This window comes from Callorhinus ursinus, unplaced genomic scaffold (assembly GCF_003265705.2).
Source record: "Callorhinus ursinus isolate GAN/ISIS: 27379988/994484 unplaced genomic scaffold, GSC_fseal_2.0 scaffold59, whole genome shotgun sequence".
NCBI lineage: Eukaryota > Metazoa > Chordata > Mammalia > Carnivora > Otariidae > Callorhinus > Callorhinus ursinus.
In genome coordinates, this window is record NW_027397121.1 from 4,875,876 (window position 1) to 4,901,580 (window position 25,705).

Sequence of the window (25,705 nt, forward strand, 5' to 3'; positions counted from 1 at the left end):
TCAAGACTATGTCCAGAGCGCCTTGAGACTGTAAAGGGAACTGTGTCGCTCAGCTTGCTCTCTAGTTGCCAATCAGAACCACTGCATACCAAGCAACACTGAGCCCAGAGTCATCCACCCAGCTAGGATAGGACCCAGAGCTGCTATCTGAAGCCCTGACTCACATTTGTAACCTTTTTTATGGTAATGAGGCAGAGAAAAACTGAGGAACATCAGAAATGATTATCATTGCATTTTTAAGATGGCGCTTCTAACACTGTTCGATGGGAAGCTATCCAAGCTCCAAACTGGAGAGCAAGGGGGGAAGTATTTACTGATATGGGAAGTGGAAGGGTTGGGATTTTAGGGTGGACAGTGATGAGTCTACTAGGGCTTTTCTAGACTGTTCCAGGAGGAGTTAAAGTTGGGAGGGAATGCAAGCCCGACCTTAGGAGACTCCAGATTTCACAGCGCAAAGCTAGGGCAGTAAAGATTCAAATAGCCAAGACAATTTAGCACTTTTCAGAAAGCATTCATGCATTCATTCAACAAGTATTTCTTAGTGTATGCTTAGCACTTTGACAAGACCTGAAAATGTCAGTTCCACAAAAATGCACTTATGCTGGATGGTTACACTCCTTTTAAGAAAAAAATGACATACTTCTCACCAAGCAGAAGGCCTCAGTTGCAGACAAGGACCAATACGTTCCTGATGGTCTCTCTCCAACTGGCTCTGTCTCCTCAGTTTGCATCTCTGGTAGGCGCAGGTGTGATGCTGCTCCTGATGGTGAAGGTGGGACGCTTTTTCCACGAAATGCCAAATGTAAGTAGAACTGATAAATAATTGAGTGGAGAAAGATCAGATCTCCAGATTGCATCTTGGTGGGGTATTCACCTTGTCCCCAGTGGTCACCCTGTCCTATCTCTCGTCCTTCCCTTTAAAATAATAGCATCCACCTCACAGGATTGGGAGTTCAATAAGGTCATGTTTATAACATGGAGAGAACAGTGTTGAGCTAATCATAAGTGCTCAAGAAATATTAGGTATTATTGTTATTATTCTCACTCTCATTAATCTTCTTTTTATTGCTTCAGCTATAAAGTAAGTTTTATAAGTAAGGATTCAGTTAAAGATGACCAAAATAGACTTCAGATGCCAGAACGCCCCTCACTGACTCAGGCTTGGAAACTCATTGCGTATTCATGCCATCTGTTTTCCTAAGCCGTTTCCAGAAGGCCTTGTTCTGCATTCATATGAACTCAATCCCCCTATTACTGCCGCTCACTAGAAAGCAGGGTCTGAAAGTTGGGTTTTAACCCTGTTCAGCTGGGCTGCCTCTATATACTTGCCATTTCTTCCCTTTGCGAGAGACTGATCGCCTTGCGTCTAGATGCCAGGTGCATTCAATGATCGGCGTCATCAGTTTGTGCTCTGTTACAATACAGATCAATGCTCAGTGACCGCAATTTCCTTGTAAATTTCCTTAATGTTCCTTTCGCCATTTTTAGATAGTACTAAGGGAGGTGGGAAGAGGTTTCATGACTGGGGGAGCAGCTTGGTTACACAATGAGGTGGCAGTCCCTAAAGCTGGAGTGGTGGTAAATGTTATCCCCATCCTTTTGAACACCTCCATCCCACCTGGTAAATATCAGGTTTCAGAAAAGCAGGACTACCTCAAGGCTCCTGCTGCCTTCTGCTCTTGTGAGTCAGAGATCTTGGAACTCAGCCCCAGAATCTATATGCATGGAAGGTGGGATTAAGCTTGTATTTATCACACAAGCTGTCCTCCGATTCCCAGCAGAAGTCATCTCCAGAATGTAGTTTCTATAGCAAGGTGCTATAACTCTTAGAGTCTATTTTAGGAGAGCCACTCACTAATTCACTTTGAACAGGGATTTTTTTTCTGTATAGCTAGAAGAATCCGAATTTTTTAAAATTGCAAACAAATAAAAATCTGTCAGAATTCACTAAGGGCTCTCCTTTATTATAAATACATTGGGGACAGAACAGCCCTTGCTTTTGGCTCACCATGTTATGTCACGTTATTTTTATAGCATCTAGTTAGGATGTTTCTGGATGAGAAGTTGTGAACACCATCTGATCAGTGGAATAGCTGAACTGCTATAACAGTGGGGCTCTATGAGTACTAAACTATGAATGATCCCTTCCTTCCTTGAGAGATTATGGATAGCTTGTTATAAAACTCTTACTGGAGTAATTGGTGGAGCATCCTGGCTGGGATCTCAACCAGTTAGCAAGGGGACCAACACAATTTTTTTATAAACATGATACACAATAGTATCTTTAATATTGTTCCAATTTTGTGTGAAAAAATATATAGCACATACCAAAATGTTACCAATGGTTATCTCTTGGGTGATGGAAATTATATATAAGTCTACTTCTTTCTTTATACATGAGCATGTTTTACCTTAATATCCAGAAAGGCTACATTTTTATCGTATATTGTTTTATGAAAAGATTTGCCAAAAATCTTGCGAAAACTCTATGAGGTGGAGTTTCTTTTCCTTCCCACCACATGTCCCTACAAATTGCAGAACGTTTAGAGATTCTTGACTGAAAAGAAGATGAAGATGAGAAAGAAGTGATTTCTACTGACTTCGTCTTTGCCCATCCCTCCTCTGCTGACCTCCTGAGTCCACTGGTCACTGAGTAACCTCAGAAAACCAGAGTAAGCTTGGAGCCAGCCTTTCCTGATGATAGGATCAGTTCTAATTCCCAGGCATATAGAGGAGAGATGGCTAAGAAATGTTAAGCTAGTGCAGGGACTTCATGAAAACAAGAAAATGTTTCTTAAAGTACGTTAGATTCTGCTTTGAGGCCCTGATAATTTTTACATTTCTGAGTGGCATGGCTGACTTTTTTTGTGGTTCCTTTGTGAAGATTTGGGAGTTTTACCCCCAAAGGGAAAATGAAGCAGGGTTTACCTTTTCCCCATAGGCTGTGCTGGCTGGTATTATTCTGAGCAACATCCTACCCTACCTTGAAACCATTTACAACCTACCCAGTTTGTGGAGGCAGAATCAATATGACTGTGTGAGTATAGATGCACTGGCTGCGGTAGGGAAGGACAGAGGGGAAGGTTGGAAAGCGGGAATGAGAACAAACAAAAGAGATCAGGATGAAGGACACTAGTGATTCTTTGATAACTAATACTCTAGCTTAAAAAGGGGGGGGGAAGTCAAGGTTATTGGTACATGGAAGTATTGAGACCTCATTCCAAAAACTATGCAAATAAAAAGGAATTAATGGCTAGAGTTAGATACAAATCTGGTAAAAAAGGTTGGTCATACATGACGTAGTTGAATGACTTTTAATCCAGTTAGTGTGAACGCATTCCAGGATAGGAGGCACAAATCTTACTAAGAGAAGGCAGTGTCTTGCCAGGCAGACTAACCGATGGAGCACCCTCCTTCTATCTAAGCACAGCAGAAAGGGGAAACAGCAAAAAAATAAAAGATGGCAGATGTAATATCATGAGAGGAGAAGGACCTGGTAGAGGCAAAGAGACATGAAAGGGGATAGTTTTGGGATCCAGGTCCCTGAGGAGCTAAGAGAGGATGTGGTCCAGTACAGAGGGGTCACTTCTTGGCCCAGGAGGAGGGATAGCACTTCCAATAGGAGCAAAGAGAATGAGGGAAAGTTAAGCATGGATACTACTAACAAGTGGCAGGTAAAGGGGGAAGTAAATATTTAAGGGTGTTTGAGCCTATCTTCTCTGTGAAGATGAGTCAGGTTGGCTGCTGAGAGTGATGGAGAAGGTGGTGGGGTAAGGCTTGAAAACTTGTTAAAGGTTCACCATATCCATGATAGGTCTTAAAATAGCAACTACCATTCATTTGGTGAGTGTTCTGGGTTGCTTTAGGATCAGGATTTCCAATCTCAACAAAGCCCATAAAGTAGACATTGTCATCCCTATTTTGCGCATGAGGTTTCAAGAGAGAATTGAAGAGAGATGCACACAGGAATTGCTAGACAGCCTTGGAACCCAATCATTTGTGATGGCGTCAGTCCATATGGCTGTGGAATTTGTGTTCTAAATTCGAGGTGTCAGGAGGGAGGGGAGGGGGGAGGGGAGTTGAGAGATAGAATTGGTGGTTTTCTCAATTCTGCTTGTTGTCATGGTCTTCCCTTGCCCTTCTTCCCCTTTTCCATAAGGTTATTTGGTTGGTGACGTTCATATCGGCCATTTTCCTGGGACTGGATGTTGGACTACTTGTTTCAGTAGCTTTTGCCTTCTTCATCATCACTGTTCGGTCACACAGGTACTTTGTCTCAGGTAATAGGAGGTTGGCTATGGTGAGGTAAGGCAACTATGACCTAAAAGCAAATACATTTCCTTTCAGAACTAAGATTCTCCTCCTGGGTCAGATCCCTAACACCAACATTTATAGAAGCTTCAATGACTATCGGGAGGTAAGACTCCAAATCAGTCCCGCTCCTTTGCCCAAAGGATGGGCTGGACCAGGCCTGCTGCTTAGTTTTTCTACAAAATCCCTTTGCTGTTGTTGGCTGTATTACAGATACGCATCTGCCAAGCTGGGGAAAGGGAGGCAGGAAGGCAGAGGCAGGTGACTTAAGTAGGTAGATCCTTAGAGTACAGTAGCCAGTTAAGGATCACGTCCTTTAGGGGGAAGGAGGCCAAGAAAAAGAAAAGAGCAAATGGAGGGGGAAGAAGAAAGCAGGAAAGCAGGGGGTGAAAGTGAGCGGAAAGAACTTGCTAATTCTGGCCTCTTATAAAGAAGAATACAGATTCTCCAGGTGGTTCTAGAGATTCTTTTTTTTTACTCCATAAACGAGCTGAGAAATTGCCCTCCATTTTACATTTGTCTTGCAGGTTACAAACCTTCCTGGGGTGAAAATCTTCCAGTGCTGCAACTCCATCACATTTGTCAATGTTAATCACCTAAAGCACAAGCTGTTGAAAGAGGTGATGGCTGCCTCCCCTGCCTTTCTTCACCTGCTCCCCTCCCCTTCCCCAGGTGCCTCCTCTTTGCCCACTCACCATCTGTACGAGACCTCTCTTACTTCTCTCAGGTTGAAATGGTAAGGGTGCCTCTTAAAGAAGAAGAAGTGTTCCGTCTGTTTAATCAAAGTGAAGAAGGCTCACAGGAAGAAAAGATATGTCAGTGTTTCTGCAACTGTGACGAAGTAGAGCCATCACCCAGGGTTAGAAACATCTCTTCTTTTCTGCATAACATTCTCCACATTTTATAAAGACACATGCATTAGTCGTTTAAAAAGAAGAAGCAAGGAAAGAAAATTGAAACCCCCTCAGGGACTTTGGCTTTTAGGTGGGCTCTGGGGTAATTGGAAATCAAAGATTTCTACTCAGAAATGAAGACACAGGTCCCCCTTTGAGATTAAATCTTAACCTAAGTAGGTAGGAGTAGATGTTTGAGTCCCTATTCAATGGCCAGTGACTAATCTGAGCACAGAGAGTACACTCTACCTATTGAGATTGATAGTAATACCTTAGTGATACCTATTTCTCTAACTTTTACCTGCCTGGCTTTAGATTTCTGAAAATAAGTGACTTAAAGGTTGTTTTCTAGGGGTGCCTGGGTGGCTCAGTTGGTTAAGCATCCGATTCTTGATTTTGGCTCAGGTCATGATCTTGGGGTTGTGGGATCGAGCCCTGAGTCAGGCTCAGTCCTGGGCGTGGAGCCTGCTTGGGATTCTCTCTCTCCCTCTCCCTCTGCTCCTCGTCCCCCCTCTAAAAAAAAATAAGATTGTTTCTAATTCCAACTAAGGCAGCAGAGTCGAGGTGGCTGGGGTTCTTAAGGATGTGCCAGGGTCTTCTGATGTCTGCCTGTGACCAAGGAAATGATGATGGGGAGTGGACAGTGGATAAGTATAGATGGCAATTTTATACCATCTGAAGGTTATTTTAGTTGATGAATTACAAAGTGTTCATTATTTCCAACTCAGACTTGGTCTGAGTTAATTCCCTTCATCTAATATTTATTCCCTTTCCAAAGAGCTCATTTCTAGCTTTGGGGCCTTTCACCCAGTCTATACCTATACCTGGAGGGGAATTCTGTATTTTTTTTATTTTTTATTGTTATGTTAATCACCATACATTACATCATTAGGTTTTGATGTAGTGTTCCATGATTCATTGTTTGTGCATAACACCCAGTGCTCCACGCAGAACGTGCCCTCTTTAATACCCATCACCAGGCTAACCCATCCCCCCACCCCCTCCCCTCTAGAACCCTGTTTGTTTTTCAGAGTCCATCATCTCTCATGGTTGGTCTCCCCCTCCGATTTACTCCCCTTCATTCTTCCCCTCCTGCTATCTTCTTCTTCTTCTTCTTTTTTTTTTCTTAACATATATTGCATTATTTGTTTCAGAGGTACAGATCTGTGATTCCACAGTCTTGCACAATTCACAGTGCTCACCATAGCACATACCCTCCCCAATGTCTTTCACCCAGCCACCCCATCCCTCCCACCCCACCCCTACTCCAGCAACCCTCAGTTTGTTTCCTGAGATTAAGAATTCCTCATATCAGTGAGGTCATATGATACATGTCTTTCTCTGATTGACTTATTTCACTCAGCATAACACCCTGGAGGGGAATTCTATCTACACACACACACACATTTACTCCCCCCGACAAAAACACCTCCTGTCCCCCTCATGTAGCACCTGCAAATACTAAGCACCCATTCTCATTCCTGTATGCCCTAATGGAGCGTAAGTTCTACTCAACTCCCTGAAAACACCAACTTTCCTGCCAAGAGGACAGAATTACCACTCTATCTAATTTTTGTTTCCACACTGCACTGAGCATCGTAGAGGGTGTTTACAGGGCATCAGCAAATACACTTTAGAGTAGAATAGGATCACCTAGTATTTATTGCACTTCTACCCTACACCCAGAACTGTGACACTATGAAAAAGGAAAATGAATTTGAAGGGTCTCTGTCCTCAGGTAGTTCTTTTTTCTTTTTCTTTTTTATTGCGGTAAAACACATCACATGAAATTTGCCATCTTAACCATTTTGAAGTATGCAGTTCAGTAGCATTAAATATATTCACATTGTTGTGCAATCATCCCTACCATCTATCTGCAGATTTTTTTTTTTACCTTGCAAAACTGGAGCTCTGTCCCCATTAAACAACAGCTCCCTGTTTCCTCCTCCTCCCAGCCCCTGGCTACCCCCATTCTACCTTCTGTCTCTGTGAATTTGACTGTTCCAGATCCCTCATTAAGTGGAATCATACAGGATTTGTCTTTTTGTGACTGGCTTACTTCACTCATCATAATGTCCTGGAGGTTCATCCAGGTTGTCCTTTTTTAAAAATGTTTTTTCATGGAAATTTTGAACATAAACAAAAGTAGAGACAAGTATAATGAGCCTCAATATACCCAGCATCCACTTCAAGATTTATCAACTCATGGTCAATTTTGTTTCATCTCCATGCCCACCCATATATAGCCCCTCAAAATCACATAATTATTTTGAAAGAATTCGTGGAATTTTATTTTATTTTATTTTAACGATTTTATTTTTAAGTTATCTTTATACCCAACATGGGGCTTGAACTGACAAACCCGAGATCCAGAGTTGCATGCTGTACTGACTGAGCCAGCCAGGGGCCCCAAAACATGGAATTTTAAGTCAGACTAGGGAGATGACTCTCTATTAATGTGACCTACAAGGCTATTTCTGTATTTTATCAATCCTAAGATATATGTTCTTTTCACATCTCTGAAATGTGTATTCATTGTGTAATTGATGGCATGTCACAGTTTAATTTGCAGTGATTTGTTTTTCTTTCTTGACAATTTAAAAAAGTGTGGTGCATCTTACAATTGATGAAGTAGGGGATGCTTGAGTGGTTCAGTTGGCTAAGCTTCTGCCTTTGGCTCAGGTCATGATCCCAGAGTCCTTGGGTTGAGTCCAGCATCGGGCTCCCTGGTCAGCGGGGAGTCTGCTTCTCTGCCCCGCCCCTGGCTCATGTTTCTGTCCCTCTCTCTCTCTCTCTCTCTCTCTCTCTCAGGCTTTCTCTCTCTCAAATAAATAAAATGTTTTTAAAAAATTGGTGAAGTAGGACAGTCAACCATTCCATACAGTATACTGTCATGTTCAGAGTTGTGTCTTTAAATTGAACAACTCTAAGACTTCCGATAAAGAAAGATTGGCATGAGTTCGAAAAGTCAGGCAAATCTCCTGGTAGCCATGGACGAGCTAGGCAGGAGAGAGGAATTTGGATTTAGGTCAGATGGGGACGACGAAGAGGACTCCCAGTGTGTGGATAAGGTTGGACAAAGACACTGGGGTGGAAATAAGTATTGGGTCCTCTGAGTAAGAGGCTTGGCCTGGGAAGTAAGTTCAGGCAGACAATGGTGCAAGTGAATCTGGAAAGTCCTTAAGGGACAAGAGTGTGTAGAGTGGATGAGGGAGAGTAAGGGGAGGCTCTCAGAGATCTCCTTCCACCCGAAGGACCTTGCATCTCCCCGCCACTGAGCCTGTCCTCCACTGTTCCCCCAAAGGCCTGGCCCGAGGGACTCTCAAGCCTTGAGGAACACCCCTCTCCATTGAACTATAATTTATTAGCCATCCACACCACTTTTTTGTTGTTGTTGTTCTACAACATATACTACCTTGTACAGTTTTTACCTTCATGTTTTTATGTTTTTTAAATTCATTTCATAAGCAATATTATTAGCACAACAGGCAGAAAAAAAAAAAGAAGAAACATCCCCCCAAAGTATACCACTCTAGCAAATGCATTTTTAAAAAATTTTTTCCATGTACCTTATAGTTCTTGTCTATCTATGTTGTTGTTTCTCCTTTGGATGGACACACGCCCTCTCCCCAGGCAGAACCTGGTGCCTGTGACTGCATGCCCGTTGTATTCCCGGGGCTTGGTACTGTCCTTAAGCTATGGCAGGCACTCCAGGCCCTATTAGGATGAAAGGAGCAAAGGGCAAAGACAGCCCTGCTCAAGGAACTTCTATCTTCTTAAGGAAGTCTGATGAAAGATGGAGGCGTCGAGAAAGGGACTGATGGAGGAAACACTTCAAACAATGTGTTAGGAGGTGCTGGAGACAAATTAGAACCCAGGGATGAGGGGAAGGAATAAAGCAAAGGTGATTTTAAGTCTGGCTCACAGGACAATGAAATCATCCCTGGTACACCGAGGGAAGTTGGGAGGGAAATGCTGGTGAATGTGGTTTTAGTTGTGAGCTCAAAGTGACAATGAGGTATCCAAGAGAAATCCAAGCTCCTAGTCTGCGGGGAGCTTTCCTGCCAGAGAGGAAGGTGAGTCCGTAGACAGAAATGGCATAGTAACCCTCCTCTGAGCTCCTCACTGTCCTCCCCTAACTCTGTTGTCTCAGGTTGTCTATACAGAACAATTTGAAAGTAAACAGGACCAGGACTCCTCCTCCATTAACCTGATCCGCTGCTCACGTTTTGAGAGCATGAACATGAGCCAGTCCACATCTGATGAACAAGTGCCATACACCATATCTGCCACGTCTCACAGAAACCCCAGGCCAGACTACGAGGACGTGGACAAAGCTTGGCTTTCTAATAATCCCTCTAGAAACATCTCGATGCCACTGCCTGGCATTGCTGAAAACCAGGGGAGGGACAGATCATTCCTCCCCTTCTCAGATGTCTCTCTTCTACCCAGCATCCACACCATTATCCTGGATTTCTCCATGGTCCATTTTGTGGATCCACAGGCTTCAGTGGTGTTAAGACAGGTAAGTATTGAGGAGGCTTTCACAAGAGCCTTGATCCCTTCCTACCCCTGTCCCTGCCTGCCCAGATCCCGATTAAATGCTGTCTGTCACTGATCAGCTGCTGTGTGACTCCAGGGCTACTAGAAACTTGGACACTAAAGACAATTTAAGGTCAACCAGAGTAAGGGGCACCTGGGTGGCTCAGTCGGTGAAGCATCTGCCTTCAGCTCAGGTCATGATCCCGGGGTCCTGGGATCGAGCCCCGCGTTGGGCTCCCTGCTCAGTGGGGTGCCTGCTTCTCCCTCTCCCTCTCTCTGCTGCTCTCCCTGCTTGTGCTCTCTGTCTCTCTCTCTGACAAATAAATAAAATCTTAAAAAAAAAAAGTCAACCAGATTAAAAAGAAAATGAACCACTCTGATTGATTGAACCGGGATTGGTTCTCTAAGCATGGCATATTATTTCTCAAAAACTCAAAAGTGGGAAATTTTAATACCACTGAGGCAGAAATCTGTGCTACCCACCCAGCCACTCCCAGTGTATCCTAGGAGTTCAGATCTTTTCAAGAACAGGTCTGAATGCTACAGAAAAAAAGCACACCAAGAATCCTCCACCATATCGCTGCTCTGCAGTAGACCTTGCCAAAGACTCTCAGATGTGAAGATGTGATAAGAGGACTCTGCAAGCCTGGGGCTACCTTGTCGAGGACCCACAGGATCTCCCCAGTTCCTTCCTCCTTGCCCACATCTTTGGGTAAGAAGGGCAGGGATGACTTGTCCTTCAGAAGCTGTGTCCCTGAGTCCTGGATTCTCTCCTACTCTCTGGTTTCTCCAACAGTTGTCATTCCTCTCCTTATGTGGACAGTTAGATGCACAACTAGCCTTATTGGCTTTATTGTTAATGTCTCATAAGTACAATATCTGCTTTTCAGCCAGCTTATGTCCCTCTACAGCCCTCTGTTTCACTCTTGCTCCTGTTGGTGATGGCTCAGGTGTAAACATCCTGAACACTCACTTCCCGGGTCTGACTGCACCCACCTCTTTTTTTGAGATCTACTCCTTTGGTTGATTTTCCTTCTTTTATCCTCTGATCCTTGGTTGATTTTCCTTCTTTTATCCTCTGATCCTATCTTATCAAACCTTCTTATTCCTAAAGAACTACGATTCTCCCTTATGTGAGTCCAGCTCCTCTTTGGTCTGAGGCAACAGGAAACTTCTCAGAGCAGAAAGAACTCTGGGTGGCCGTCTGTGGTTGTGTCCTCCACCCTGGCTTTGCTACCATTCGCTGTCCATCTGACCCAAGGTAGTTTAGTAAATTGCACTGGATCTTGATTTCCTCATCTATAAAATGAGAGGCTCAGAAGAAGTTAATGCTAAGGGCTCCCCCATCCAAGACATCTTTGTCTCCACCCCGTTTTCAGATTCAATTAAACTCAATGTCTTATCTTTGGGACTTTTCTGTCTTTGGTTGCGCTGCTGGGCTGTGCAGAGTAGTTCTGAATATGAGCCTCAGGATTCCTGAATTCCATTCTCTACTATGTCACTTGACCATCTCTGGGCCACTTTTTTTTTTTTTCCTCTGCTCAGTGCACTCCAGGAGGAAGGGGGTCACATGCATACACTAAGCAGTAATACCAAGATCTGGCTGTTCCCAAGGGCTGTCCAGTAGGTTCCCATCACACCTGTGCCTGTCTGTCTCCTAGCACTGTGCTCAGGAGCATTATTTATGTGAACTGTTACCACCTGAGACCATGGGCAACACTCCCTCTCACTCCCCACCCCACATGAGAACATCTGATTCTCTTTCGTATTCCCAGCACTTTAGACATTTCCTGGCATATGAAAGTCCACTCATCTAATGTTTATAGAGCTGAATTGGAATGCAGAAGTACATATACTCCAGACAAGTGAATGACCAAAGGGGTATTAAAACTTAGCTAATCAGAAGGCCCTTTCCTAGTGAGCGTGAAGATAACTAACGCTGATTTACTCTCTCCTCACAGATGTGCAATGCTTTCCAAAATGCGAACATTTTGGTACTCATTTCAGGGTGTCACTGTGAGTATCCTTCACCCTATGGGAGGGCTATTTGCACCCTGAATGCTCTCCTCCCCAGGTGTCTGACCTTGTGTGTGTTCTGGGTTTGGTTTGTAGCTTCTGTGGTCAGGGCCTTTGAGAGGAATGATTTCTTTGACACTGGCATCACCAAGGCCCAGCTGTTCCTCACCCTCCATGATGCTGTGCTGTTTGCCTTGTCGAGGAAGTTTCCAGAGCCATCCGAGTTAAGCATGGACGAATCTGAGACAGTGATACAGGAAACCTACTCAGAAACAGACAAGGTTGGATGATGTGAAGCATCCTTGTGGGGGTTGAGCAGGGGGAGACCCTTGATTAAGTAGAGGTGAGCAATGGCCAGGAAAGTTTTTTGAGTATGGCGGTGCCAAATTTTGGGACATTGAAGGGCTCCCTTACCAGTTGGTAAATAGCAGTGGAACTGAGTCCCAAGGTCTCCCCACTGCCGTGGCATCTGGGTGCCATTCAGGATCCTTTCCCAACTGAAGAGAGTGTTACCCAACACAGCAGAGGTCTCAAGGATCCTTTTACAGCAAGCTTGGTTAGTGCCAGTGCCATCCCAGTTACTGAATATTTTAAATATCTCCGCTAGCTATACCTTTAGAATCCATCCCTACACCACCTGTAGGATGAATAATAGAACTGATGGACTAGCAGATGTAAAGATCTGACAATCTAACACTTTGGCTCTTATTTACATTGGGAGTAACATAAGAGTTACTCAACCTGACAAATGCAAAGGAGAATGATCTATAAGCCAGAACTTTTAGCCATTTATTAATACTAAGTAAAGACCTGGGCCTCTTTCAGTGTTTTTAAATCAGTGTCTGTGAAGGTTAAAGATATCCCCTTGCCTCCCACCTCAAAGAAAAGGAAACTAAAATACAGATGGGCACCAAATATTATCTAATGACTAGAAATTGTTTTTTAATTAAACCCCTGATTCTTTGACTTAATTCATTTTAATAATGTTTGAATTCTTTATGACAAGTATTACCAGAGTAATACGTTTTTTTGAATACTTGAAGAAGTAAAAGATATCCAAGCTTGTAAAACACTGCCTTTTTTTTTCTTTTTCTTTTTAAGTAAACTCTGTGCCCGATGTGAGGCTTGAACTCATGACCCTGATATCAAGAGTTGCATCTTCTACAGACTGAATCAGCCAGGCACCCCACTTTCTTTTTCTTTTTAAAGTAATGTATTTCCCTTGCTTATTGATAATTCTCACAGGTTATGTGCCTCTGCTTATCCAGAACAAATTTTTCCTCGATGCACATATTTTTTCTATTCTGCTCTATACTCCACTCCCATCTACAAAATCATAGAGTCACAAGGCCTTTCAGTTGGAAGAAACCTCAGAGTGTTTCAGGTTTATCCCCACATGGAGCAACAATTCTCTTAACAACATTTCTGACAGAGGTCCTCCTGCTTATGCTTAGAGATTTCCTGTGGCTCTCAAACTTTAGTACGCATCAGAATCACCAAAATATGCTGTTAAAACATGGACTGCGGATCCCTCTGTGCCCCATATCCCCTGAATTTCTGATTCAGTGGATCTGGGGTAGGGCCTAAGAATTTGCATTGCTAACAAGTACTGGTTAATGCTGATACTACTTTGTATCCACACTTTGAGAACTACTGCCTTAGAGATTCAATGTCCATCTTTCACTATCAGTCTAGTGTGCCTGGTAGTCTTTGAGTGTGTGCCAGACACTGTATTTAGAAAATGTTTATAAAAATATTTTGGGGCCCAGGATAATATTTTTCTTCTAGAAAGAATTTGATTGTTTTGCCAAGTACCTGGAGGCACTAGCAATCCAGGTTAACTGATCTGATTTTAGGACTTGAGGTATTCTAGGCCATGCAGATGACCCACAGCCCAGCCGTGGCTGCGTGCCACAGCCCTTCCCTTGGCAGACCCTGTAATGCAACTTTGGCAACTCTTAAGCCCTTAAAGTTGTCAAAGGCACTGCTCTGTATATATGTGTCACTTCGAATTCATCAAATACCTTCTACAAAACTGGTCCCAAATGCCAGACTCACCTCTGTAGATTTTCACTTTTCCAAATCTTGGCCTGGTAGTTCTTCATGATGTTTGTTAGCTTTGTAGTGTCTTCAAGCAGAAGTTTCAAAATATTTTACCCAGCTCTTGTGGCTGTCCTCAGTAGGAGGTCTGAATTATGTAGTCTGCCTTTACGCTAAGTGAAATTTTCTCTATTTTATTTATAATTATGATATACTTGGCAGATTTTCTTTACATATTACATTGTCTTTCCTATATTAACCTTTTCTTATTTTCCATTTGCCTTTTGTTTAGAATGTCATCTCACTTAGGAAATAAATTAATTGTTTGTATTTTCTTCTAGATGTTTATGTTTTAACTGTTTATATATTATACTCTTTAATCTAGTTAGAATATATTTCAGTGTGCAGTGTTAAAAGAATAATCTTTAATTCTTATCTGTACAGCAAGCCATTCTGAGCTAACTCATCTATTGGATAAGCTATCTTTCCTCCACTGATTAGAAATGCTATTTTTATAAAATATTACAGTCTTATGAAAACTAAAGTCTATTTCCAGCTTAGTGTTTTCACTGTTGAGTGTAGCTTCAATACAGCTTTGTAATACATTTAGCATATGGTTAAGAAGTCATGTGTCACCAGTCCTCTATTTCAAAATCTGCTAAGTCATTCTCACCAATTTATTCTTCCAAACAAACTTTTAAATCTTTTATCAGCACCCCAACTCCCCCCAAAAAAGGATCCCACTCAAATTCTCATTAGAATTGCATTAAAAATATAAAATAATTTGACAATTGCTATCTTTACAGTATTTGTTCTTCCTATCTAGGAACATGGGCTGTTTTTACATTTATTCAGTCTTTTTAAACATTGCATTCATAGTAAGATTTTCTGATTTTCCTTATACAGACAAATTCTAAATACTTTATACTTTGTTTTATACTTTTATTGATTTTTTTAAATGAACATTCTTTTTCGTTATATTTTCTACCTGGCAATTGCTAGCCCATGGGAAACCTATTGATTTGTATAAAATTATTTGGCCACCTTTGTGAATCCTTTTATTAGACCTAAGAGGTTTTATTGTTAATTCTCTTGAGTTTTCTAGATAGAAAAATATTTTCTACAAATAATGTAAATACCTTATTTTCCAATTGTCAAAATTCTTATTTCAGTATCATATATTATGGCATTAGCTAGATCTCCCAGAACAATGTAAGTAATAATGGGCTGTCTTGTCTTACTCCTGAATTTTATGAGAAAAACTTCTTACGTATCTCTATTAAGGATAGTGGTAACGGTTGGCTTAAGATAGACATCATATTTACTCTGTTTCTATTTTTTTTCATTTTTTTATTATGTTATGTTAGTCATTAGTTTTTGATGTAGTGTTCCATGATGCATTGTTTGCTTATAACACCCAGTGCCCCATTCAGTACAGGCCCTCTTTAATACCCATCACCAGGCTAACCCATCTCCCCACCCCTCTCCCCTCTAGAACCCTCAGTTTGTTTCTCAGAGTCCATCGTCTCTCATGGTTTGTCTCGCCCTCCGATTTCTCCCCCTTCATTTCTCCCTTCCTACTATCTTCTTTTTTTTTTTTTTAACATATAATGTATTATTTGTTTCAGAGGTACAGGTCTGTTATTCAACAGTCTTACACAATTCACAGCGCTCACCATAGCACATACCCTCCCCAATGTCTATACTCTGTTTTTAAAAAGTATTTTTCTAGTTTACTAACATCCTTATCAGGACTTATACTAAGACTAGGTATTGAATATGTCAAAATTTTTTCTGACAGCTAAGCTAGGGAACTTAGGAGAGGAGCAAATTCTACTTTGGATGTATTAAATTTAAGATGCCTGGTAAACATCCAAGTGGAGATGTCAGAATGGAAATGGGTATATGAACAAGCAGATCAGGGGAAGGGTTATAACCAAGAAGTCATTGGCACATAGATAATAATGAAAATTATGGGACTAAATAAAACTCCCTATAAAGAAGTGTAGGTACCGAAGTTCCCAGGATTGAGCCCTGGGGTTTACCAACATTTAGAAGTCCAAAAGAAGTAGAGGAGACAACAAATAGACCGGAGAGAAGCAACCAGGAAGGAAGGAGGAAAAGCAAAAGAGTGTCATATGGTAGAAGAGAAAAAATTGTTTCAGAAGAGGTGAAAGTTGTTAATTCTATGGAATGCTTCTGCAAAGCTGATTCACCAAGCCTGTGGGGCATCTGCTATGTGACAGGCTCGGTGCCTGGTACTGGGGTTATCAAAAACCAGGCACTGCCTTACCTCAAGGAGCTTAGAGTCTAATAGGGGAAATAGATTTGTAAATAAATAAGGCAATACATTATTGGCACTGTGATAGAAGTGTGAGTGAGGTATAGCTGGAACACAAAGGGAGCTGTGATCCTGGTTGGTCATCTTTGATCTGAATTTGGAATGGTGAATAAGTGTATGTGGACAAGGTGGAGAAGGACAAGGCAGGCACAGGGAGCAGCATGAGCAAAGGTAAGCAGAAGTCAGACATCTTTGGTTATCTTTAAGGCTAGAGCAAAGGGTGGAGACTACAGATGTGGGTAAAGCTAAAGAAGATGTCAAGAGGCAAGGTCACAAAGGGCCTTACGTGCCCTGCCAAAATTACACTGGGGGTTGGAAAGACAAGTAAGATCAAGAAGACAAGATGTTTCAGAATGCTGCCAAGACCACTGCTGTTTTAATGGTTGGCCATGAAATCCAGGCTAGCTAGGAAAGCCAAAGAAATCAGAAGTTATGGATTAATAGAGCCTGAAGAATAGGGAGTAAACAAGGAACTGGAAGGTGTGAAGATGAAAAGCAGATGTGAGCCAGAAATATTTTCTGCTTTGCCAGGGACTCATGATTTCTTGTATCTTAAGTCCTATTGTATTCTGAAATTCCTTGACTGTTCAAAAGTTAAATTTAATTGGAAATTTTAACCCATCTAATTGTGTGTATTTTAGAATGGAGAGTCAGAACATAAAATGAACGGCAGTCTTCTAGATGTCTCCAAAAACATAAATCCAGACTACACCATGGTTCAGAAACCAATAACAGGGGAGGAATTGGAGCTAGACCTGGAGCTGGAGCCCACACTGGAGTCAGAACAAGAAGCTGGGCTGGATCTAGAGCTAGACCTGGATCATGAGATGGAGCCTGAGTCAGAGTTAGAGCCTGAATCTGAGCGAGAGCCTGAACCAGAGCTAGAGCCTGAGCCTGAGTCCAAACCCAGACCAAGGGCTCATACTTACCCTCGGCAGCAGTACTGGCCTCTGTATCAGTCCATGCCTCCCAGCTCCCCACGTCAGGATCGGCCTAGGACACAGTCATTGGAAAGGAGGCGTCAACATAAGAATTCATATTCACCCAAGGGCAATAAAACTGTGGATCCTTAGGAAATGAACTGGGAATAAGGAGTCAGATTCCCTTGGCAAATCCTCCTTGCCCAAATGGGTTCACTTGGTCAGAGGACCTAACAGTTCTTGTTTTGGGACTCCTCCATCTACTGGCCTCTTGTTTGCTCAGCATTGGGATCTCACTCCCAGATCACAATACTAAATACCAAGAATTATCTGAATTCCCTATCTAGGCTTACCTCATTTCACCTTCAGCAGATATTCTAGTGAAAGATTTCCTTCTTTGTCCAACCATCTCTAGCTTACTCCTCTCATCTGTTTCCCTTTCTCCAAAGAGATGAGGCTCAAATAAAATATATAAATCTAGTTTCATTTGGACCCTTCCTTCATCTTTTCCCTTCTCTATGTTCTGTATGCCTAAGGAAATATTGGGTGGGAGAAATTCCAGAGGTGGGTGGACATGGTGAAGAAGAGATGAGCAAGAAAAGGAAAAACTGGATAGCACTTGTATTTTATATGCAAGGTATCTTCACTACACTGATGGTGGAAATGCAGAAATAGGTAGGTTAAACTAAGCCAGCCTGTGAGGCTTGGAGTACAAGGAATTGTTAGGTTGAAAACAATTTTGCCATCACTCCAAAGTCAGGATCTTATCCTACCACTGTTTCAGAAGACCTGTCAAGCTGTACCAACTGATGAGAATATTAGCTTATAGAGGTATTAGAGCTCTCTTTGGTATTCAGATTCACATTCACCACTGCTGCTTTCTTACAAGTTTTTAAGGTACAAGCAATCTAAAATCTGATTCTTGGTGGACCAAACTTAAAGTCTGTGACAGACACAAACCTCTTAGGAATTGGAAAAGTCAGCCATTACTAGTTTGGTCCAAATCCATGCAAAAAAATTCCCACTCCCCCATTTAAAAATATCTAGTATTAAGCTGTAAGCAGAAGAGAAATAATGGACCCCCGGGCAAAGGTATATGGAGTCCTGAATTTTATTTTCCACTTGATAAACAAGATTCCTCTTGCTTGGGTACTCCATTTCTCTCATCTGTTAGGTGAAAGAAATTCTTGTTAAAATAAAGGTGTCTCTTATCACAGAGATGACATGTGCAATCACTCATTCTACATTCACTAAACATCTGCTCCATGCACACCCCAAACTGTGGGGTAGATAGAACGATATTAGCCCTACTTTACATGCTTAACCTGAGACTCAGATAAGTTTTGTAACTAGCTCGAGGTCATATACAATTGTACCCTAAAAGAGGTGGGAGCCCACATCACAAGCTTCATTTGTTCATGTTTAGTCGATACATTTATTGAGTACTGCATGCCAGGTACTGTCCTAGGTGCTGAAGATACAAGATGAGCAGAATAGGTGACAAAAATAATTATAAATTGTGATAAGTACCTTGAAGGTAAAATATAGGAAAGTCTGAAGGCATACATCAAAAAGGCCTAAACCTATCTCGGGTGTCAAGGAAGTCCTCCCTATGGCAATGACGGATGAGTAGGAGTTGGGCCTAAACCAAGTTCTGCAAGGAGGGCAGAGCCAAATGGGAGACCAAGAATGGTAACCATGGGTAAGTACAGAAGCTAGGCACCCAGGAACACAGCCAGATGGAGTTGAGTGGTAATTGCTATGGCACCAAGGACTTAACCAGAAACTGGGTCGAACTCAGAATGAATTGTCAAGGTAGCAGGGACAGACATAGAAATTTGTCAAAACCAAGAAAATACTTCACACTTAAAACAGGAGCAAGAAAGTACATGGAGAGCCCGGTTTCTGTGGGCTGCCGCCCTCTCACACCAGCTGCCTTGTATTGTCACATTTCCATCAGAGGAAGGTCTTTAAACTTGGAATCAGTGGCTTCTGATACTTGGGCAGCAAGTGGTAGAGTTTAGACTCTGGTCCTTTCTGCTGCAACTGCAACTTAGCCAAATCTTGCCTTCGGTACATGACCTCAGAAGGACCCAATGAGATGCTTGGATTACAGTCTGTCTTTCAAATCCATCCTTTCCCAAAGTAGTAAGATAAATAAAAATGGTTAACTGATTGTAAATAGTACAGCATTAAAGAAAATGTAAACTGAGTAACAATTCAAAGGCTGAGTCTTCTTCCAAAATGCAAATCACCTGCAATTCTAAGACATTTCAAACCTTATAAAATACTATGGTTTGGGTTGCTTAGCTCACTTTTCATAGCATGATCATCATTGCAGCTTTTTTTTTTTTAAGATTTTATTTATTTATTTGACAGAGAGATAGCGAGAGCAGGAACACAAGCAAGGGGAGTGGGAGAGGGAGAAGCAGGCTTCCCGCTGAGCAGAGAGCCCGATGCAGGACTCAATCCCAGGACCCTGGGTTCATGACCTGAGCTGAAGGCAGACACTTAACGACTGAGCCACCCAAGCACCCCCATCGTTGCAGCTTTTATCTTCCAAGGAGAGACCAGAGAAAAATGCTAAAGACTGAAAAACCAGTACAGACTGGATCTGAAAGTTTAAGTGTCTTAGAACAAAGTTTTCTCCACTACTGAAAAAAAATACCTCAAAGCAGCTTATGATCTACAGTAAATGGGGTTTGGGGTATGATTTTTAAATGTGCAGAACTAAGTGGAATCACTAGACCTGCAGAAAAGTAGGTCTGGAAAAGAAACTGGTCAAAATAGTCTGTCCCTGCCACCTTGACAAATAGGTAACCTTAGGTAGCTGTGTCTAAATATGTTAAATATCACAAAGCCCAATGAATTGTAACAGGAAGTCTCACCCATATCTGATTTAGATGATATTTAGATGAGACTTTGGACTTAGACTTTGAGTTGATGACATATGAGAAGGACAGGAATTTTGGAGGGCAGGAGTAGAATGTTATGTTCTGAATGAATCCCTCCAAAATTGTATGTTTAAATCTTAACCCCTAAGGTGGTGGTATTAGAAGGTGGGACCATTGGGAGGTGATTAGATCACCCTTATAATTATTGATGGGATTAGTGTCCTTATAAAAGAGGCCTCAGAGAGATCCCTCCTACTTTCCACCACCACCTCCCTTCCACAGCAAGAAGAGGACCATCTATGAATCAGGAGGTGGGTTCTCACCAGACACCAAATCTGCCAGCACTCTGACCTTGGACTTCCCAGCCTCCGGAACTGGGAGAAATAAATTTCTGTTGTTTATAAGCTGGCAGCCTGTGGTATCTTGTTATAGCTGCCCAAATAGATGGGAGACCATGGCTTGAGGATAAAAGGATGAATAAAGTATGATTTTTGCCCTCAAGGAGCTTCCAAACTACAAACAGGCATTGTGGGAGGGAGTGTCATGGACTCCTAAATGAAAAGGTGATGATGAGAGGTAAAGTACTATGGAAATAGAGATGGCAGGAGGGGCTAGAAAGAATGCAGATCAGGGAAAACTACTGAGAAGAAATGACAATTGAGCTGGGCATAAATATGTAGGAATTGTCAACTATACTTCAATTAAAAAGTTTTTTTGAGAGGCGCTTGTGTGGCTCAGTCAGCTGGGCATCTGACTCTTGGTTTCAGTTCAGGTCATGGTCTCATGGGTTGTGGGATTGAGCCCTGAGATGTGCTCCACGCGCAGCACAGAGTCTGCTTGTCTCTCTCTCTTTGCCCCTCCCCCCTCTCAAATATCTTTTGAAAATACTTTTTTTGGAAAAAAGAATACATAGAAATTATATAACAAAAGAGGAAATACACAGTACAACCTATGAAATGATCTTGCCAAAAAAATTAAACCTGAATATTATCAATACTGCAGATCTAACTGCCAGATTATAGGAAATAGAGGGGGCAGAGGAATCTGTTAAATGATACTAAGTAGAGTCAATCAGTGGAATCCAAAAAACTCAACGGGACAAATAAGCCAGTTTCTTCAACAAATAAATTGAAAAACAAAAACAAAGAAGGATGGAAAAATCTATAAATTCAGAGTCTTAAGGATGGAATGTGTGGACCTTGTTCCGATCTTGATTTGAACTAACTGGAAAAGAATATGAGAAAACTTCTGCTTCAGAGTCAAATGTAGTGAGAAGTGACAGAGCATCCCTCCCTCAGTATCAAGAAAAAAATGAGGGGCACCTGGGTGGCTCAGTCATTAAGTATCTGCCTTCAGCTTAGGTCATGATCCCGGGGTCCTGAGATCGAGCCCAGCGTTGGGCTCCCTGCACAGCGAGGAGCCTGCTTCTCCCTCTCCCACTCCCCCTGCTTGTGTTCCCTCTCTCACTGTCTCTCTCTGTCAAATAAATAAAATCTTTAAAAAAAAAATGAACGAATTATGAAATAGTTCAAAACATACTAGAAAGTTGTAGAAGCCAAGAAGAGTAAAAGAACTCAAAGTTAAGAGAGAAAAGACTCCTTCTTAGGTAAGTTGAGATTATTGGCCATTTTTTTCTTAAGGGTTATTTGCAGAATCTGGAATCAAGCTTTCCTTAGGCAGAGGGGCTCTGCCAAGAAAAAACAAAACTAATGAAACTTTTGATGGCCACTTAAGTGGTTATGGCAAGTTGACTGGTTTCCTCTTTGAGACATTGGCTGAGTGCCAGGGCCACTCAGAGGACTAGGGATTGGCCTGCAAAGGCAAAATGAAATCTACCAAGTCTCATAGTACCTTTGTCTAGAAAACAAAGTCATTAGAGGAAGTGGCCTTTAATAAGCATACAAAAGATCTTGCCCTTGAGACATCTGAAGCCAGAGGTGGACTGAGTCTAGCTAAAGCCATAACACAGCTCAATTTCTAATACAGTTAGGATGATCAGTCCTCAGTTTTTTGCCTAATAAGAAGTATGTATCTTATGTGGGAAGAAATAACATTGACTTCAGTCTCTTTTTTGCACGACCTTCAGCATACATTTTTTAAAAACCACAAGGCATTTGAAGAGGCAGAAAAAAAGTCTGACAAGGGGAAAAAAAGTATAGGGGTGCCTGGGTAGCTCAGTTAGTTAAGCATCTGACTTTTGATCTCAGCTCAGGTCTTGATCTTAGGGTCATGAGTTCAAGTCCCTCATTAGGCTCCATGCTGGTTGTGGAGCATACATAAGAAAAAAAAAAAGGAAGAAAATAAAGTATACAATAGAAGCAGTCCCACAGATGATCCAATTGTCATAGTTAGTGGTGAAAGACTTCAAAATAACTATTACAAATAATCTAAGAAAGTGGAGTAAAAGATGGGCAAAATGAATGAAAAAAATGAGTAATTTCAAAAGAGAATTATATATATATTTTAAAGATTTTATTTATTTATTTGAGAGTGAGAGAGCGTATGAGTGAGAGATGAGAGAGAGCATGAGCAGGGGGAGGAGCAGAGGGAGAAGCAGACTCCCCGCTGAGCAGGTCCCCAGGATCACGACCTGAGCCAAAGGCAGACGCTTAACCGAATGAGCCACCCATTTCTCAAAAGAGAATTATAATTGATAGTAAAAGAATGAAATGGACATTCTAGGACTGGAAAATGAACACTCATGGGACATGTTTAACAACAGACTGGACATAGCGCAAGATAGGACTATATCACTCAAAGATAGTAAACACAAGATATTCAAGTTGAAGTACATGGAGAAAAACAGAAGCAAACATTGCAGACATGTAACACGTAGTCACATGGCCCAATATATGTGTATAGTAGTCCAAGAAAGAGAGAAGAGAATGGAGAAGGAACATTTGAAGATGTAATGACTCAGAATTTGCCCAAACATGAAAGATAACAACTTAAAAGATTCAAGAAGTTCAGCAAACTCTGAACAAAATAGAAAGAAAACCAAGCACAGGCGTATCATAGTCAAATTGCTGAAAACCAAAGATGAACAGAAAACCTTAAAAGCAGCCAGAGAAAAAAGACACAGAGTTGTAGCAGTAACAACAATTACATTTACTGCTGACTTTTTAACAGAACCTATGGAAAGCCAGAAGACCAAAGGATGACCTCTTTTAAGTTTTGAAAGAAATGAAAAATCTGCAGACCTAAAATTCTGTTCCCAGTGAAAATATCCTCCAAAAATGAAGATGAAATAAAGATTTTATTAGAAGAATAAATTGAGACAATTCATTACCTTCACTCTACAAAAAATAAAGTTCTTGAGGCTGGGGCACCTGGCTGGCTCAGTTGGTAGAGTATGCAACTCTTGATCTCGGGGTCATGAGTTCCAAACCCCATGTTGGGTGTAGAGATTAGTTAAAAATAAAATCTTAAAAAAGAGAGAAAAGAGAAAGTTCTTTAGGCTGAGGGAAAATTACTGCAGGGGGAAGCTCAGAACTATAAAAAGGAATGAAGAGCATTGGAAGGGCTATATATGTGGATACATATAAAAGAATATTGCTTGTGATTGTTTAAAGCAATAATAACTATATCACGTTCAGTTTATCACATGTAAAAGTATGCTATATAACTACAAAAATACAAAAGACAAGATGGCAAATGGAGGTAAGCTGTTCACAAAGTGGTAAAGAACTAATTTAAGGTAGATTATAATAAGTTGAAGATGCATATTATTATGTCCAGGAAACTATTAAAATAATAATACAAAAAAGATATAATTAAAAATTCATAGAGAAGAGGGGCATCTGGGTGGCTCAGTTAGTTGGGTGTCTGACTCTTGGTTTCTGCTCAGGTCATAATCTCAGGGTGCTGGGATTGAGCCTCACGTCAGGCTCTGTGCTCAGCTGGGAGTCTGCTTGAGGATTCTTTCCCTCCCCCTCTGCCCCTCCCCACTCTCACATTCTCTTGAGCACTCTCTCTCTCTAAAAAAAAATAATAATAATAAATCTTTTAAAAAATTAATAGAGACGAGAAATGAAATAATAAAAATACTTGATTAATCCAAAGGATCACTGGAATAAGAAAACAAAGAATGTATGGGACAAGTAGAAAAGAAATACCACAGTGGTAGTCAAACTCAACTATATCCATAAACTAAATAAACTAAGTATTCTAATTAAGATACAGACTTTTTTGAATGGATACTTTAAAAAACCCAACTATATATATATATTTATGAGAGACACACTGTAAATATAAATATGCAAATATGTACACAGTAGAAGGGTCAAAAAAACATAACAAGCAAATAATAACCAAAAGAAAGCTGGGGTGACAATGTTAATATCGGAGAAAGTAGAGTATAAAACAGAAAGTATTCCTAAAGTTTAAAGGGGGTCATTGCACAGTGATGAAAGATGAAAGGGTCAACAAACAGAACAACATAACAATCCTAATTTTGTGCGCACTAAATAACAGTTTCAAAATACATAAAGCTGGCTCAAGTCGGTAGAGCATGTGACTCTTGATCTCCAGATTGTGAGTTCATGCCCCACTTTGGATGTAGAGTTTACTTAAAAATAAAATTAAAAATAGGGTGCCTGGGTGGCTCAGTTGGTTGAGCGACTGCCTTCGGCTCAGGTCATGATCCTGGAGTCCCGGGATCGAGTCCCGCATCAGGCTCCCTGCTCAGCAGGGAGTCTGCTTCTCCCTCTGACCTTCCTCCCTTTCATGCTCTCTCTCTACCATTCTCTCTCTCTCAATAAATAAATAAAAATCTTAAAAAAAAATTAAAAAAAATAAAATTAAAAATAAACAAAATATGGGACGCGTGGGTGGCTCAGTTGGTTAAGCATCTGCCTTCAGCTCAGGTCATGATCCCAGGGTCCTGGGATCGAGCCCCGCATCGGGCTCCCTGCTCAGTGGGAAGCCTGCCTCTCCCTCTGCCTGCCGCTCCCCCTGCTTGTGCATGCTCTCTCTCTTTGACAAGTAAATAGATAAAACCTTAAAATAAATAAATAAATAAAATATATAAAGCAAAATGACAAAAATAAGAGGAGAAATAGGCAAATGTCAGAGCACAGTTGGAGATTTTTGACACATTTCTCTCAGCACAGAAAGGAGTCTGAAGTCCTTGTATTTTTCAGGAAGAGGATAGAGATAGTGGTTAACACCATATTTCAGATTAAATATGTACAGCAATATTTTAAGGGTAACCACTAAACTAAAGTATGTAATTTTCAAACCAGTAAAGGGAAAAATGGGGGGGAGGGACTCAATTGAAAAGGAGGGGAAAAGGAAAAGAGAAAAGAAAGGAGAAAAACATTTTTTAAACAACCAATATGTGAGTGGGACACCAAGAAAAATCTTGAGTTTTGCTATTCTTTTCTTGCGTAAATCTCACGTTCCCAGCATACGGTAGGTGCTCAGAATATGTTTACTCAGGATGTTAAGCTTATTTATTCATTCATATACCCAATCTTTTTTTCTCTTATTCATCCATGCATGCATGGATCAAACATTCAAGATAGTCCTTGCCCTCAAAGTATTTTTAATCTGAATGAGAATGAATAGAATAATAAATTACAACACTACAATGTGATATGTACAAACCAAAACTTTAAAAAAATAGAAAGGAGTAGATACAGAGGGAGGAAGGAGGAGAGAGACCAGGTTTTCCAGATTCCCATTCTTTTGGCTGTAGCCCATATTTTATATCACAACACAATACACATACACACATAGAACTGAGAC

At 41.2% G+C, this 25,705-nt stretch overlaps 1 protein-coding gene and 1 long non-coding RNA gene across 5 annotated transcripts in view; one reads left to right on the forward strand and one right to left on the reverse strand.

The window, feature by feature from the left end:
• The window catches only part of SLC26A8 (solute carrier family 26 member 8), a 91,495-nt gene extending 73,946 nt beyond the window's left edge, over positions 1-17,549 (forward strand). For 3 of the 4 annotated variants that reach the window (XM_073884976.1, XM_025862357.2, XM_025862355.2), the window contains 10 exons: positions 725-802; positions 2,942-3,037; positions 4,160-4,266; positions 4,348-4,417; positions 4,839-4,931; positions 5,039-5,170; positions 9,358-9,729; positions 11,708-11,762; positions 11,859-12,043; positions 16,785-17,549. In XM_073884976.1, the coding sequence (XP_073741077.1) occupies positions 725-802; positions 2,942-3,037; positions 4,160-4,266; positions 4,348-4,417; positions 4,839-4,931; positions 5,039-5,170; positions 9,358-9,729; positions 11,708-11,762; positions 11,859-12,043; positions 16,785-17,216 (1,620 nt within the window). In that variant the 3' untranslated portion in view covers positions 17,217-17,549. The remainder of the gene's footprint in view (positions 1-724; positions 803-2,941; positions 3,038-4,159; positions 4,267-4,347; positions 4,418-4,838; positions 4,932-5,038; positions 5,171-9,357; positions 9,730-11,707; positions 11,763-11,858; positions 12,044-16,784) is intronic. The other variant, XM_073884975.1, reaches the window with a different exon arrangement.
• Positions 1-25,705, reverse strand: part of LOC141371188 (uncharacterized) — a 47,465-nt gene that overhangs the window by 617 nt on the left and 21,143 nt on the right. The window contains exons 2-3 of the long non-coding RNA XR_012375943.1: positions 1,330-1,411; positions 641-812 (exon numbers count right to left, since the gene is read on the reverse strand). This is a non-coding gene — a long non-coding RNA (uncharacterized lncRNA). The remainder of the gene's footprint in view (positions 1-640; positions 813-1,329; positions 1,412-25,705) is intronic.